The sequence below is a fragment of the Drosophila suzukii genome, chromosome 3, assembly GCF_043229965.1.
Source record: "Drosophila suzukii chromosome 3, CBGP_Dsuzu_IsoJpt1.0, whole genome shotgun sequence".
Taxonomy (NCBI): Eukaryota; Metazoa; Arthropoda; class Insecta; order Diptera; family Drosophilidae; genus Drosophila; species Drosophila suzukii.
Genome location: NC_092082.1, coordinates 16,364,874 through 16,381,102, shown reverse-complemented (window position 1 = coordinate 16,381,102; position 16,229 = coordinate 16,364,874). Strand labels below are relative to the sequence as shown.

Below are 16,229 nucleotides of genomic sequence, written 5' to 3'. Positions count from 1 at the left end.
TTTTTATACTCTATTTTAGCTTTGTTTTTCCTACGTATTTTTGTGTTTTCAGCTCAAGGGCTTTTGGGTCTTAGCCTGGCAGGGATTTTCAGTTGGCCTCGGTCTCGTCTGCCCCTTTTATCACCCTTCTACTCTACTTGTCGGATTTCATTCACATTTTGCCTTTGGCCTCTTGGCCAGACATCCAGACGTATATATGTTTGTATATACTTGTAGTAACTACATACATATGTATATATATACACAGGGGCAGGGGGCGTGGCCAGTCAACAGTAATAAACTTTTACGGTGCAAATTTAATTAGTCATTTCTCTGGCTTCCGTTGCAACGTCGAGAAATGGGGGATATTCTCGGGGGGTTTGATTTCAACTTTTCCTGCCTTTCAATTTGATTAACTTAAAGGGCAAAAGTCGACCTGAATATAACTTTAATATATTCGATGAAAAATATATGATAATAGCTGAGATACAAGAAATATATCCAAATTTCTCTATATATTTTCCTCTCTGCACATACAAAGCCAGAATGCATTTTCTCAACTTTTTATGGCTTAATGATAACTTTTGAAGCGGAACTTTTGAACGGAACTTGAGATCATTAAGCTGGCAGACCCGATTAGAGCAGCAAATACGCCCCGAAGGGAAATAGAAACCGAAGCTAGTTAGGGAAACATAAAGAAATTAACCTACAAAGCCAAACTTTTCCCCGCCCAACTTTTCAAGAACAGCATATGGTTCTATAACTTGGGGAACTTGGGTTTTCCGTGTAATTCCCCCCATTATGACATGAGAAAAAAGCAACTGGTAACTGACAGGGCAAACAAAAACTTGTAGGAAATGCAGGAAAAAATGTGAAAGAATTTAATTAGTTTTTTGTTTTCAATTTTTTTTTTAGTTTGCACCCCCTAGGGTTGAGATCAAGTTCCTCCCCTTGCAACCGAGTGCGAAAAAATGTTGTGCGAAAAACTACAGGCAGCGCAAAAGAGATGGCAAAAAGTGAAATAGAAGATGCGAGGACAAAAGGAAAGTTATGTAAAGGCAAAAGGCCAGAGGGTCCAAGGATCTAAGGGGTGTCTAAGGGGTGCAGAGAGGTGGCCAGGACTTGGCCCTGCACTTGGCAGAGGGAATAAAGAAAAAATGTTAAATATAAAATCCACCCTTGGCTGACAAAGGCAACTCTCCGCGCACGAACCCCTCGACTTTCCCCCCTGGCCAACGGCGAATTTACCACTTTTCTAAGGATTCCGCACTCGAGGCTCACTAGCCAACCTTATGCTGGGTTTGGCTATGGGTATGGGTCCACAGGGAAAAGGACCAAAGTCGAGGGGTACATGCAACCTAATGTGACGTGTGACGCAGCAGTCCATCTCCCCTACACTTCAAAATAAAAATAAAAAAGTCTTTCGCACTTAAAACTGCAAATAAAGTGCATACTTAAAAAAATCGACAAGCAAGTGTTACATATTTTTCATTATCAATTGATTACTTTCAGATATTTTAAGAGGTACTTAAAACTGAGTATGCATACTACAAGTCTCTCATCATATCAAGTGTAAATTTTTACTCTTTTGTATCAAAATATTGATTTCAAAAGCAATATTTATTTGGAATTTATTATAAAATACAAATTCATTTTTCAATGCGTTAAAAATAATATTTTTTTAATTTTACGAAGAGATCTACTTACGAATTGCGTAATTTTTCTAAGTGCATCCCCTCAGGCCTGCATTTGCTTGATGAAAATCAAGTGAGTGCAATAAATACATATTAAAGTGAGACAGACGGAGCGAAAAAAGGTGGTACAAAAATCAATAATGAAAACCTTTTCCGCCACAGCCGAGCGATGAGTGTCATCCATAAAATCGCATCACCGCCAGCAAATTAATTGAATGCCAGCATCCAGGCCACAAGAGGACCCAAAATGCAGGCCCGGGGGAAAGTGGTGGAGATAAAAGGGATAAGGTGAAGGACAAACGCTGCGACAACCCACATGAATGGGTGTATCCTAGACTTCAGGAAACGACGCCTCAAATACCCTTTAAAAACTACGTTCGAGCTATGGAGATTTAGCATGGGAACTACTTTTAACTGCTGTTCTACGCTGTACGTGTGCCGGCAGAGACGGAGCAAAGGCATTTCCTATGCCTGCCTAACAATACGTTCCTCAAAAAAAAACATACCTTTACTTTTTTAGAACCCAAAAAGAATAAACTTAAAATACCAACTTGTTGGAAAAAATGGATGGTTCACAAAAGTAATCGGAATATTTCCAGGGTATCCTTAGTGGGATTATGAAAAGGTAGCAACAACTTTTGTGGAGAAGGTTCTATCGATCCAGGCCCCCTTGAATGTGCATGGCTGCTGTCCTTGCCACAAAGTTTTACAAAGCTGCAACATTTTTGCTTTTGAATGACTTTTTATTACGGACAGGGGAAAGTTTCTTTCAAAGTTATCTCAAACGGAATCTAGGCCCTTGATATCGGGCAACTTTATCAATTACACTCTGCAAGGTTCACAGGAAATATTCAGCCATTCTGTCCGTGAATGGGTATCCATTATCACGTGACCAAGGGTCTGTCTGTGTCTCCATTGTCTAGTGTGAATGAAATTGACTTTTAATTGTCGATGATGACCAGAAAGCAAACAAAACAAGGCACAAAAACCATTGGCATGCACAATTTGTGTGGCTATGCAAATGACAAACAGAACGGGCCCAAAGAGTGGGGAAAAAGAAGCTTATACGACGCGTTGGCCAAAGAGTCGGAATTCAATTGCGAGTGTCGAGTGAATGACTCACTCGGCATAGACAGTGGGTGCACAGTGGGGAAAACGAGTTATCTAGAAGGTGATTCTGATTATCATCAGGTAAGCCACTCTGCTCAGATGTGTTTTGCATAATATGCTATCCAAAAAGCTTTCTAAATAGCTTAACAACTTCTTACTCAGTAGCCCCGTACAAATCACTCAGTGTGACCATACATATGATGTAGTTTATATTAGAGCGCAGGTCACACTGCTCCATGTTTAAAATGGATCATTTAAGCAATAACGTTTTAAATAATGAAAACTAAAAGTCCAACTAAAAAATCTGCGGTACAAAATCTTTTAAAATATATATTTCATTGTATTAATTTCAAGGTTTTTTGGTTTGACCACCGTACAATTTTCTATGAACAAGAAATGCCGAAATTCACACAAGCTATTCATTCATGATTCTTTTATTTTGGATTTTGGTTTGGTTTTCCTGCCTGCGTTTTTTGACCTGCCTTTTTCTGTGTCTGCCGGCGTTGTTCTGTTTTGTTTTGTTTATGTTTTATGGCTTATTGTTTATGGCCAAACGGGGAGAACGCAGGCATTTGTCATACTTTTTCCTAGATATTTGCGGTTATTCATTTGCATGTCAGTCGGCAGGGAAACATTCTCAAACATTTTGCGTGGGCATCTATTTTTCAGATAATAAATTTGAGCAGGCGATAAAAAGCATTTGACCATAAAAATGTGTTCTTTCCACCAGCTCTAGATCAACAAATATGAAAAGCTCTCAGGGGGAGATAAAAGTCAGCGTAGAGGGTCAAAACAACAGATGGAAGAGGAAGTCTCAGATACAATGATGGAATTTCTGAATTTTTTTCTCTACATTCAAGGCATGGGAAAAGTTGACAGCCACAAAAAAGAAGTCTTAAGTGCGTGGGCGGAAAACTCACATTGTTTGGAAATTGTAAAAACATATTCATCTCAAAAATATAGGCAGAAACCTTGGGAAACTCCGCGGAAATTCGAAAGCGTGCTTCAAATTAACCTTTGTCACTGACTTTTACGTAATTTCTCAATTGAAAGCTACCAAAAAAATACAGAAATAATAAAATGTTGAGATCAAAGTGCAACTTAAATGTTCGTACGTTTGCCCAAGCGTGTAATTATTGTGAGTGTGCCACCACTCATAGTGGTAAATATATAGAAATATTTCATTTCCACCTACCCAATCAATGTAATCTCGGCACTCGGCAAACAAAATTTGATTATCTTTATGGCAGCTGGCCTAAAAGCTTTTTAATGTGCGCAATTTTCCTTGGGTTTCTGTAGTCCCTTCTCTGGTTTCTCTAGTTCTTCCCCTTTTCATTTCTATCATTGTCATTGTCGCAATTTACCATTATTTTACGTAACCCGCCGGTCACGTCTATCGCATATCCGTTCATTTGTCCGGTTAATTGTTGGATAATGACACCGAATTTCCTCCCCAAAAAAAAGGTTAGAACTGGTTGGGTGCCAACTTTTTTTTGGGAATGAAAAAATACGCTATATAAAACTTTTTTATCTTTTTTGATACCAAATAGGTAGTTCTTCTTCTTTAAAGAAATGTGATGGCTCAAAGCTACAAATATTAAAAAATCTTGATCATTATTAAAACATTCCCTTGAAAATTAGTATCTATTATTTATAGATATGGTTGGAACTTGTTGGGTGCTATCTTTATACAGAACTTTTTAGTTCTAGAACTTTTATATATTGTTGATACCATTTAAGTAGTTACTTCCTTCTTATAATACTCAAAGCCTTTACTAATAAAAATTTTCTGGAAAATTAGTTTCCTTACATACTTTCATTAATTATTTTTGGTTTTATAATTAAGGATATGAAAAATATTGTGTGCGAAAACGTAGCTGTCTGTTCATCACCTTTTACTTAAGTTTACATAACCCCTAGAGTTACCTCATAGTAAATTAACAAACTTTTGTTCATACAAATTACGCACTAAAAAAAATCAGAAAAAACAACCGTCGATGTTTTCACTTTTCTCGTCTGTCTGCTATAATAATTATAATTACCATTTTCACAGCAAATGATTTTCTATTTCAGGTGTCTGCTTTTCAACTATTTTTCGCTTTTATTCATGCATAGTTTTTCAGCTACTGATTTCGTTTTTCGGCCTTTAATTTAAGTCGAGCGTGGAGAAGTGGGAAATTTGTTGTAAAATCGTTGAAAATCTCTTACATTTTGTCTGGCTGCCATGGAAATGATTGATCGATTGAGTCAGCAATTAACAGAGTTGTTTTGTAAAATTGATTTGTTTATTTTTATTAGCGAATAAAAATGAAAATCGAAAAGCCAGTGAAAAGTGAAAGTTTAGCACTTGTGCTGATTTTTCCCCACCTGCTTTTAAGTCAAATACGAGGTGAACGAACTATTGATAAGGATTACACGAGTAATTAATGACTCGACACTTTCGAGTTAGTTTTTCCCACTTCCCAGCAAGTTGAGCATTTTAATTTCAATTTGGTTTTTCCCACAGCTAAATTTCGCCCAGCAGATTGAAATCTTTTCTTGCCACAGGACTGGGTTCTTCGAAAGAAAAAAAAGGTTCGTTGTTTATCGCGATTGTGAGAACAGAATGCGAAATCAACTAGGAAAAAGGTCGGAAAGTGCGGAAAATTGAAATGGCAGATACGGGGAAAACTATTTAAAGCCCAGGTGGGGGAAGCAGAAGCATATCTCTATGATGAGTGCATAAAAGAACCATCTTGGTGATTCATTTACTTCGTTTTTTTTGCTCACACTTTTTGCGCGCTTCCTTTTTTTTTTTTTGCTGGATACTCGGTTTCTTGGAAGCAAGTGCAATTGCTATAAATGAAATGAAACGGACGACGACGAGCGACAGGCAGCCGCGGATGTGGATGTCGTTTAAATATTACCAGACGGCATAAAAATTGACAGACGTCGCCAGACAAAGGCCAAACAAACTTCTGAATGAACCATCCAAGCAGAGCGTGAAGAAATCCTGAAACGATGGCATGAAACAGCAAATACCCTTGTTGTTTTGCTTTAAAAGGCTGGGGTGTGTTTCCTTACAACTGGTTTTCGTTATAATAAAAACAATCTCTTCCTTCACATAAGAGAAAAAGAGTATTTTGTATATATTACTTAATTTATTTTCACATCTGTAGGATTCTCAAATATTTCTTTCATGAAGAATGGTTAACACTTACACAGAAAAAACCATTGGGTTAAGTAATAGTTATATGGGCCCAGTCCCTCGAAATGTTATTTGGAAATGTGGCAGAACAACGAATTACACACAAGTTACTAATATATGGTAGTTTTACTATTACATGGTAATCAAAGTAAAAAAACCTACTAATATAATTGGTTGTTCATCTTTAGTTATAGTTACGTAAATATACTTATTAGTAAACTTTACCCATACATTTTATTGTGTATATAACTTAAAGAGTTGACATTCTTCTTACGGATACATTTATTTTGTTTTTAAAGTAAGATGTCATATCGAAACTGCCAATTAGAAACCCCTATCATAAAGAGTAAGAAAAGAAACGAAAGTGTAGAGACACAGACATGAAAAAAAAGAAGTAACAGTCGAAAAAAAAACCCACAAGGCAATTAAAAGAATTAAAATTCGCATTAATTATGAAGAAAATATAAAAATCGCTTTTGAATAGGCTGAATTAACGGTTCAAATTTGTGGTTATCATTTGTTTTTAGGCATATTTTTGGGAGTTTCATGTTTTTGGCCAACGGTTCACTGACCACCGCGAGAAAGAGATGGGTATTTTAAGATTGAAAAGGACAGCAAGACCCCAAAGAAAGAGAGGGAGTCATTTCTTTGTTGGGCTCCCACCGGCAAACAAAAAATGGCAAACAGGTTTCACCTTCTTTCTCTTTCTCTTTGCACTTGCATTTGTCATGCTTTTCTTTTGCACACATTTATTTTCTCTTCACCATTTAAACGGTTGGCAATTTTCTTAATTTGTTTGGTGCAAAAAGAAAATAAATAAAATTTAAGCCTTCTATTTTAATGGTTTTTTTGGGGAGAAAACTGATAAGCGGCCCAAAAGAATGGGTGAAATTGGCAGCTTTTTAATAAAGGTGAAATCACAATTTGGAAATATAATTGTCAAGTATAGAAATAATTAATTAAACCGAAAATGGAAGTTATAATTAGCAAACTTATTGAAAATATATTTGGTTACATAATTTGCTCAAATTTTCTTGATCTAAGAATGAAAAATCCAAATTAAGTAGTATTATTTAAAGACCAAAGTTACGGATTTTAGAACGAACGATCTTTATCGAAAGACTGTAAAATAATTGATATGAAAACGACACAAGATTGTTTACAGAACAAAAAATTTTACATTTAAAATCGAATTTTAAAATTTCAAGAAGAATTGGGAACTTTTTCAAGAACATTCGTTCTCAAATTATTCCTTCTATATTTTGCTGGGAGTACGAACAAAGATTTTTTGCCTGATTTGATTCTGATTTCAGATTCGCTTGTTACAAACCCCAGTTTTAAAGCTGAATTACACATCTAAATGCCTCTTCCTTCTCACTATTTGTGCGAATGTTTTGCACTTCATTCATTTCACACTTCATTTGTGCAACCTTTTCTTGCTCTTCTAGGGGATTATGACCCACCTGAAACTGGAGAAAAAAATTCAATCAACCTGCTGCAGCTGGTGTCTTTGTTGCTGCATTTTGCAGAGATTATTTTATGCTGCACCTCGCAATCTGGAGCTTGAACTAAAGGTGTCTATATGGGTGTACATATATAAACAAAGACTCTGTAAGTCGGAGATTTAAAGTTGTGAACGTGCCATGCTGGCCCCCTTTTGCCACCCACTTCCCCCTCCCCCACCTTCACTCCATATGTAAGTTCGTTCCGGCCCCCCGAAGACCCCATAAGATCACATAAACAGTTGCAATTGCGAACGTGATTGGAGCGAATGCAATTCAACCTGGAGATAGAGGTAGAGGTACAGGTACTGAGAACCAGAAGAGAGCAGCCGAATCGGAATCGGAATCCAATTTTTTATACTTCTCATGGCTCAATGATGGATTCAATTCCCGCAAAGACAAGAACCAGAAACAGGTTTCCAATCGCATTCTGCTCCACAGTGAAAACTCGGGAAATTAGAGCCTTTGGATACTGTTTGTTGTGGCCTATCTATCATTTTAAATATTTGCTTTTTGATATAGAATTTACAGTTTAAAATTTTCAAGAGCTCAGCACTTACAAGCAAATAAAATTGGGATACGTAGACGTTAAATTATATAAATATTTTTATATATTTTTTTTAGGAGCCTCATTTAAATGGAATATTAAAAAAAGTACATTTTTAAATTTTTTTTTTTATGTTACTTGATTTTGTTTAGTTATGACTAATAATAATTTGAGCAGAAAGAAACTAAATATATATTTTCAAAAGCATTTACCAATAATTTGTTTAACAATAATTGATAATAATTTGTTTTATGGAATTATGTCAATCCTATGTATACCCAAACCAAGTCCACTAAAAGATAAGCCCCTGTATTTGTTCAATGAGCCGCACGGAATTGTTTATGTTTGTACCATGCACTGGGTGCAATAAACATAAATAATAATATAAAAAGAGAAAAGTTTTATTTGCTGATTTATTTGACCTTGTTGGCTTGTTTAACACAGAGACAGAGCGAGCGAGAGGGGAATACACTCAATTTAATAAACCATATATGAAAAAAGGGGGCAAAGTAAAGGGAATTAGTGTTTGCCTTTGGGGATTGCAAGTTGAGCGCAAACAAAAATTTATAAATAAATATATCAAGTTGAGCGTTCCCCCCCCCCCCCCCCCAAGCTGAATCAATAGAAAGAAAAAATACTTTTATGCAGTGTAGTGTCAATCAATCAATCAAGTGGCGTCAATACTTATGACCTCAAAGCTGTATAATGAATAGAGAATCGGGGTGAAAGAAACCTCTGTGGCTTCCAATTAGTTGCCGTTATACATCGGGCATCCATACTCCCCTTTTTTTAAAATATATAGATAGATATTTTCTTCTACAAATTATGTTGGTTTTTCTCCAATTTCTTTCTTTTTCGTCAGCTAATTTATGCAAACAGTTTTCAATGAGGCGAAGACCTCGGGGGAAAAAGACTCCAGAAATAAAATGCGGGCCAGAGTTTCGGGGGCGGAAACTTGAAGGGGCGTGGCCACGGCAACGGTCCGCTGGGAATGCAAAATTGGAAAAATACAGACGAGGGGAAATTACATAAAACCCAAGTTAAGCAATCAAAAGGAAAATCTAATGTCGCATGAATGAGGAAAATAGACTTTAAATTGATCGGGGAAATTATTTGAAATTATGGTGATGTCAGATTTATGATGATCTATGGCCATATAAACAGATCGAAAAGTCCCAAACGAAAGCCATCGGAATGCTCCAGAGTTCCTAATCGATTAATTTCTTAGAGGAATTTAAATTTCGGACAAAGAAATTCTTTAAATTAGGCAAAGCTGGCTAAATATATAATTCTACCGATATCCGAGCTGTGACAGCTGTTCGCCGAATGTCTATTCGGAATTGGAACAGCTGTTGTATTTACTCCGTTTTTCCTACTAGATTGACACGCCCATTAAAGTGGGTGGGTGCGAGAGGGAGAAAAGAGGAAGGCAGAGGTCATATTTAGGAACTCGAAATGGTAGCGCCCTGGTCTAAAAATATATATGTATAAAAAAACATCAAAGCACAGGGAAATGCAATCATCGAAACAACAAAAAGAACAAAAAAGAGGCCGAAAATGAAGCACGAAAGGATTTACGAGCTGGATCGAAAACAGGAACAGCCACAAAAACTATATATATCTTGGCTGGTGAAATACCGCGACAGAAAGAGATGGCGCCCATGCAAAATAACCTCACGAAGAGTAGTGCACTTTGTTGCTGCCTCAGTGAAAGTCAGGGGCGCGGTCAAAGGTCAGACAGTAGGGGTGTGATGGGATACATACACAAGGAGTATTCACTGAAACCAGTAAATAACTTCTTTATTTATCGCATCTACTTTAACATGAAAAATCCAAGATTATAACACACAGTCAAGTTTTTTTATTAATACTTTTGTTTAATTTTTATCTATATTATGTTTTTAAGCTTCCAGTATGACGAACTTCTGAATCACATATAAAATATTATTTCTTGTTTTGAAAGCATTTTTCAGAAAATTTGTTCAACCCCCCCTCACATTATCGCATCTACGCCCCTTGATCAGTGACTCCTCCAACTTTCAATCTCTGTCAGCGGCAAAGGAAATTGTATAAAAACGACAATAACAACTGAAAGCATGGAAGATACACATTTCGTTTTGGGGCTAATAATAGAAGTGCAGCCGCGAAAGAGAAAAGACTTGTGGTACAAAGTGGTAATGGAGACAACGCCTCCGATATGTGGAACCCCTCCTCACTCGATCCCCGCGATTTCCCTTTTTCTGAGTGCTTTATTAATATGACAATTATGTTTGAGCACATAAGATCATTGAGGAAATATTTATGCGACTTGTACATTATTATTCCGTATTATTTTTTTTATTTTGGTTGGTGGAGGACGTTTGTAAAGCCGAAGAGCAAACAATTTCCCCTCGTAGCGACGTCACCTGTTAGCCAACTGGCCCGCCCACTTTTCTCGCCCCTTTTCCATCCATTAGCCTTGTGAAAAGTTCATTTGCCCCGTCTCATAATTTGCCGCTTGCATGTCAAGCAAACTGAGACCAAACACCACACTCGGATTTCCCTGCTGGTGCGAAAGAGACGGAGGAAAGTGAGCTACACTTAGAAAATATGATTATAAAGATACATACAGTGTATTCGATTTTTAATTAGGACAATGTTCCATCTTATTTTGAAATCCTACTTGGAAAGTTCTATATTTCAATTCCTTTTTTAACGACTGATTATTTCTAAATCTGTTAAAAAATGTGATGGATGATATAAACTGTTCAAAAACCCTATAGGTTTAAGTGAAAGCAAACCACTTAGTTACAAAAGAACACTTACTGACAGGGTCCAACGTTTTATAGCCTTAGATTGGTTGATCAAAGTTAAATAAATAAATATATTATACTAAAAAAAAAAAATCTGACATGGTTATGCATATTTTTAGGATATGCAACATTTTAATTTTCTGTAAGTGTACTGATTTATGTAAAGCTAAAAATAAATTGCTTTAAATACATTAATAAAATAAATTCCACACTTTTTGATTATATGGCAAAATACCTGGCTTCAAAATATAGAAATACTAATGAATTTGCCATGTAGTTTTTATTAGTGCAGAGACAAACGCACTTCATGTACTCTTTCTCCTCGAGAGAAGGAGTTGAGGCTTCTCTCCCACTTGAGTCTATTTTCGAGACGTCAACTTGCTTGAGTTGTTTGCGGAGTGGTATTGCGGTGGTTCAGGGTCTCCAGCGGGACGGAGTTGTGGGGTGCAGTGTTGAATTTGCAACTGCAATTGGCAACTCCATTGAGGCATCTGCATATGCACCGGTTCTTCGGTATTTTCCCAGGGCGACACACAATCCAATCCCTTCGCCATTGCAACTGCCGCCCCAAAGTATCTAATTACATTGTATCGTGTAACAACCAACAACATGCTTATGAAATTGCAACAACTAGCACATACAACGCCTACGACTTTTTAACATTGCTACTACGTCGTAGTTATTGAGAGATGTGCTACGTATCTTAAGCAATTCCCTTTGAATATTCCTAGAAAATAATCTCAATTACTATCAAGAGTGAAAGAAATAATAATATATTGTACTAAAAATGCCATCATATCTTTAAGTTTCTTTTTATTTTGAAAATCTTATCTAAAACTATAGTTGGTAAGAAGTGCTAAGAATCATAAGCTATTCCCTTTGCATATTCCCACAAAATAATCTCAGTTACTATAAAACGTGAAAGAAATAATAATATATTATACTAAAAACAGCCTCTTATCTTTAAATAATTTCTTATTATTTTGAATATCTTATCAAAAACTATAGTTGGTACGATGTGCTACGTATCATAACCTATTCCCTTTGAATATTCCTAGAAAATAATCTCAATTACTATAAAGAGTGAAAAAATAATAATATATTGTACTAAAAATGCCATCATATCTTTAAAAGTATCTTATTATTTTGAAATTATTATCTAAAACTATAGTTGGTAAAATGTAATACAGTTTCTATTAGTTTTGTTTATAGATAACCTCTAGTTTTACTACCATATTTTGGAGGTTTTTATACCACTGTTCCTTATAACGTGTGTGGTTGTGTTTTAACTGTGATTGAGCCGGAGTTCCGTAGCGCGACTTTCCCCCAATTCCCCCGTAATTACCTCCACACAAAACCCAGATCCACCCGGACTGACAATTGCGGTGAGTTGGGCTTTCCGTTTCTGTTTTTGGGATTTGTGCTGGCTTGTAATCTGCAGACCCAGACACAGTTTTTACATTGTAATTTTGTAATTGCATTTCGCAGGCCAGACACACGAAAAAGGCAATTGCGGGCCCCCCATTTCGACCTTTTGGATGAGACACACACTCTGATAGTTTGGCAAATAAATGTGCATTTTCATTGGCGAATTTCTGTGTGGGAATTTCGCTTGCACGAAACTGCAAAATGTCGTTTTTATTTTCTTACACGGCTCCATAGGTTTCTGATGACGGACGAGTACATATTATTACATGGAACGATGACTCAATACTAGTGCCAATAAATATTTATATGGAAACCGGCTTATCAGCGGCTCGGCTCACAGATTGAGTGAACTTAAGTGCTTACAATAAGCGACTAATTACAATATAAATAGCATTAATTGATTACAAATTGCTTGGTGAGACGGAAGGCTCTGGGAGAGCGAGATAAGAAATGGCTTCCAGTTGAGAGGCCAAGGAAAATGTGAAAAATCCATAGATTGTAGTAAATCATCTGGGGAAATGTGGCTCAGCTTGTGGTCCCAACGGAAAATCAATACTTTTGTCTCTGAGGAAGCCATTTGTGTGGGAGTTAGAATGTTTCTCAAGCGGAACAAATGGAAGGGTTTCATATGTGTGTTTCTTCAAACAAAGTGACAAGGGAATTAAAAATTAAATCAACTTTGACTGTAGCTTATAAGGAAAAAAACTCTTGGAATTCTAAAAACAAGGAAAGTTTAAATAACTCATAAATGGAAATGCTGTTGTCGCGGAACTTGAACTTAAAAAGCCTAAATCACCATTATATTTTCTTAATCAGGGAAAATCGTTATTTAAATCCTTTGTTTACAAAAAGTCCGATAAGGTATTTTAATGGAATTAAAGAAGAAATAAAAAAGATTGTAAGGCCCTTGAAATTTTCACATAATTTCCCTTTTATGTAATCACAAAGTTCTTGCACTGATAATTCTTAAACTATTGAAACACGACAAATGTTTTTCCGGAACCCTTATGCCAAATCCCGAATACCACCCGATGGTGGGTCCTATTGTGGTAGGACATCGTCGACAGGAACATAAAAAAGCTATTAGAAACGGGAAATGTCCATAGCTAAGGGGAGTACGGAAAATGCGAAAACAGGGGGAAGGGGAAGGAAAACGTTGCAGTTTGCCAGGGCAAATTATGGGATGGTATTAGACAAGAAAATAAGGCAAATAAAAATGTGCGTGAGTGCGTGAAGTGTGAGGAAAATGCGGGGGAGAGAAGTGGAGGAAATGGCAATATGTCAGCGGGGGTGGGATAGCGGTGTTTTGGGTCGCAATTTCAACCACTGTGCGGGTGGCAGGGATAAGGGTGCAAGGATGAAGCATAAAGTACAACGGATGGAGGATAAAGGATGATGGAGAGCAACAAATAGGAATTGAAACCGCCCCAAATAGCACAAAAACAACATTGACGCGTGCTGCTCTCTCTTTTCTCCCTTTCTTTTCCTTCTCTTCTCTTCTCCCTCTTTCTCTCCAGTAAACAAAAGCAGCGGAAAAGCAACAACAAGTATGAAACTAGCCGGCAATAACAACAATAATTCCCAATATAATCGGAAGCAATGGGAAAAAGAAATTGGCTCAATTGGAAAGCAGCGTGAATAGAGGAAAATAGGGGATAATAAGGAAAGGGGGCTAAAGAGGAAGCCAAGAAGAGTGCACTTTATGAACAATAAAAACAACACTGTGCAGCATAAACTGTCAAATAAATCAAAATTTGCATGGTATTTACAGTAGAGATTTTATGGAATGAACATGGTTGGTGCTTTGGTTATTATTCCTTTTACACACTTATAAAATAAACCCTTTATAGTAAAAGGAGCCATTTAAAAAAAATTCTCAACTTTGTCGTACTACTTTTTTTAATTGTTTAATAGTTTGTTATGTTTTGTACACATATAATTGTTGTTGAAATATTTTTTAAATAATTTAATCTTAGTTTTTCTTAAATGATTTCACCACACAATGAAATGATTTGATCAATACGACAACGAAAATACGACAACTTTATCTATCCTATTTCCAATAGGACAACAATCTTCTGTATGGATGTTAAGAAGTCACAATACTATGATGAAATTTACACCTGAGTGGGATGCTGCATGCACTTTTTTTTTAGGTAGTGAGTGGGTGAATGGGGTTTTGTGGCACAAAGTCTACACTTCCTCTGGCTGTTTTACGTACGTTGCACAATTTCTACACAGAAAAAAATTAAGTTTTTTTATACCTGATTTAAAAATACTCGCCTTTTTAAATCAAATTATTTTTTTTTTACATTCTTGGTTGTAAATTATTTTTTAACAAAGCATTTAACTGCCCAGGACTTTAAACAAAACTAGGTGTGTATTACATTATAAGCAGTTTTTATAAAAATAAACACACAAAACTAGCAATCATTTCTTCTTAATTGAATATAATACAAAAACCATTCGGTTTGTTATTTGTTGCATTTTAGAAATGTTAATTTAATCGAGAGTGCACTATAAGGTACATTTCTTAATTTGACTTAGAAAGGCTTTATGTAAATGAAATTCTTCAACAGAAATTTAGAAAAGATGCACTTTTTTCTGTGTTTCTCGCATGCATTCGTTGACCGTTTCCCAACACTTGAACACTTACCGTTGTGCTCGGTGAATATGTTGAGTCCCACGGTGGGATTGCACCGTGCATCCTTGTGGCCGCCACTGCGTTGGCTCAGTCCCGATCCGGAGCCCCCTCCGCCCCCGCCGGAGCCACCGCCACTGACTACGCCGGAGGACGAGGACTTGATGCGGGAGCCACGGAGCGTAGAGCCCCCGCCGAGGGGGGCACTGCTGACGCCACTGGAACTGGAGATGCAGTGGGGGGAGACCGAAGCCACTGGACTGCTGGAGAGACCGATGCAGCTGACGGGGGCCGCTGAGCCGCCCCCTCCCGAGTGGGCGCCCCTGTCCTTTCCCTGCTGAGCCCCCATTTGCCAGTGGGTGGTTGGGTGGTTTTTCGCTCTTGCGCAGCAACAACAACTTGTACACTTTTCTCTCTCCTCCCCTCTTCTCTGCCCTTCTTCGGCTCCGCCTCCTTCGGCTTATTCGCTTACTACTACTATTTATTTTTTTTTCTTCAGCTTTTCTCTCTTGGCCTTTTGCTCAATTATTTGCCGTTTTGCCGTTTGCTTTGCTTTAATTTATTTCACACACACACACGCACACATTTTTCTTTCTCTTTCTGCGTTTTTGGAGTAGACAAAAAAGATTGGAGACACTCACGCACACACAGAAATACACACGCACGGAGAAAAGGAAGTTTGCGATTTATCTTATTTGTTGTTTATTTTACTGGTCGCTCAGGTGAATATGGCGAACTTGCAGCATGTTGGCAAACTTTTGTGTCGGCAAACCTTTTGTCGACGACTGGGAGGCCGAGGGGGAGTTTTGCAGGCACAGGGGGGGCACAAACACGCCCTGAAAATGCACTTTGTCTTCGCCTCCGCCACTGGCTCTTCCTCTCTCGCTCGCTCGCTCGCTGGCTAGCTCTCCTTCTACGGCTTGGGCGATCCGCAGGCGGATGCGTCTGACATTATTAATTAAGTCGGGTTTCGCGACGATTTAGCCGTGTCTGATCTGCAAGCGCTGCCATAGAGTGAGAAAGAAACTATGCTCGCTGGGGTTTTTCTATATCTGCATTTCTTCCGCGCACGGCTGGGGTTTGACCGTATTTTTAGCGTGACCGTTTCTAGTGTAGGCGCGCTGACCTCGGTACGATAAAATACCAAATACCGATACCGATATATACCAAAATATAATTGGTATTTATCGCACTCGATTGTCAGTAATCGGATATATTCGATTATAATATATCAAAACTCTCGATTGTCAGCAAACGTAAGCCAGAAAACGTAAGGGCCACGTAAGTGTCAGTAAGCGAGGGAGATAGCAGCAACGTAAGTGTCAGTAAAAGAGGGAGGGGAGACAAAA

The 16,229-nt window shown here is 37.5% G+C and overlaps 1 protein-coding gene across 8 annotated transcripts in view; it reads right to left on the bottom strand.

Annotated features, from left to right (window-relative positions):
* Abl (tyrosine-protein kinase Abl) overlaps positions 1–15,989 on the bottom strand; it is a 28,229-nt gene extending 12,240 nt beyond the window's left edge. For 4 of the 8 annotated variants that reach the window (XM_036814566.3, XM_036814570.3, XM_036814567.3 and 1 more), the window contains exon 1: positions 14,896–15,989. In XM_036814566.3, the coding sequence (XP_036670461.3) occupies positions 14,896–15,229 (334 nt within the window). In that variant the 5' untranslated portion in view covers positions 15,230–15,989. The remainder of the gene's footprint in view (positions 1–14,895) is intronic. The other 4 variants (XM_036814568.3, XM_036814573.3, XM_036814569.3 and 1 more) reach the window with 1 other exon arrangement.
* Positions 15,990–16,229: the final 240 nt, after the last annotated feature.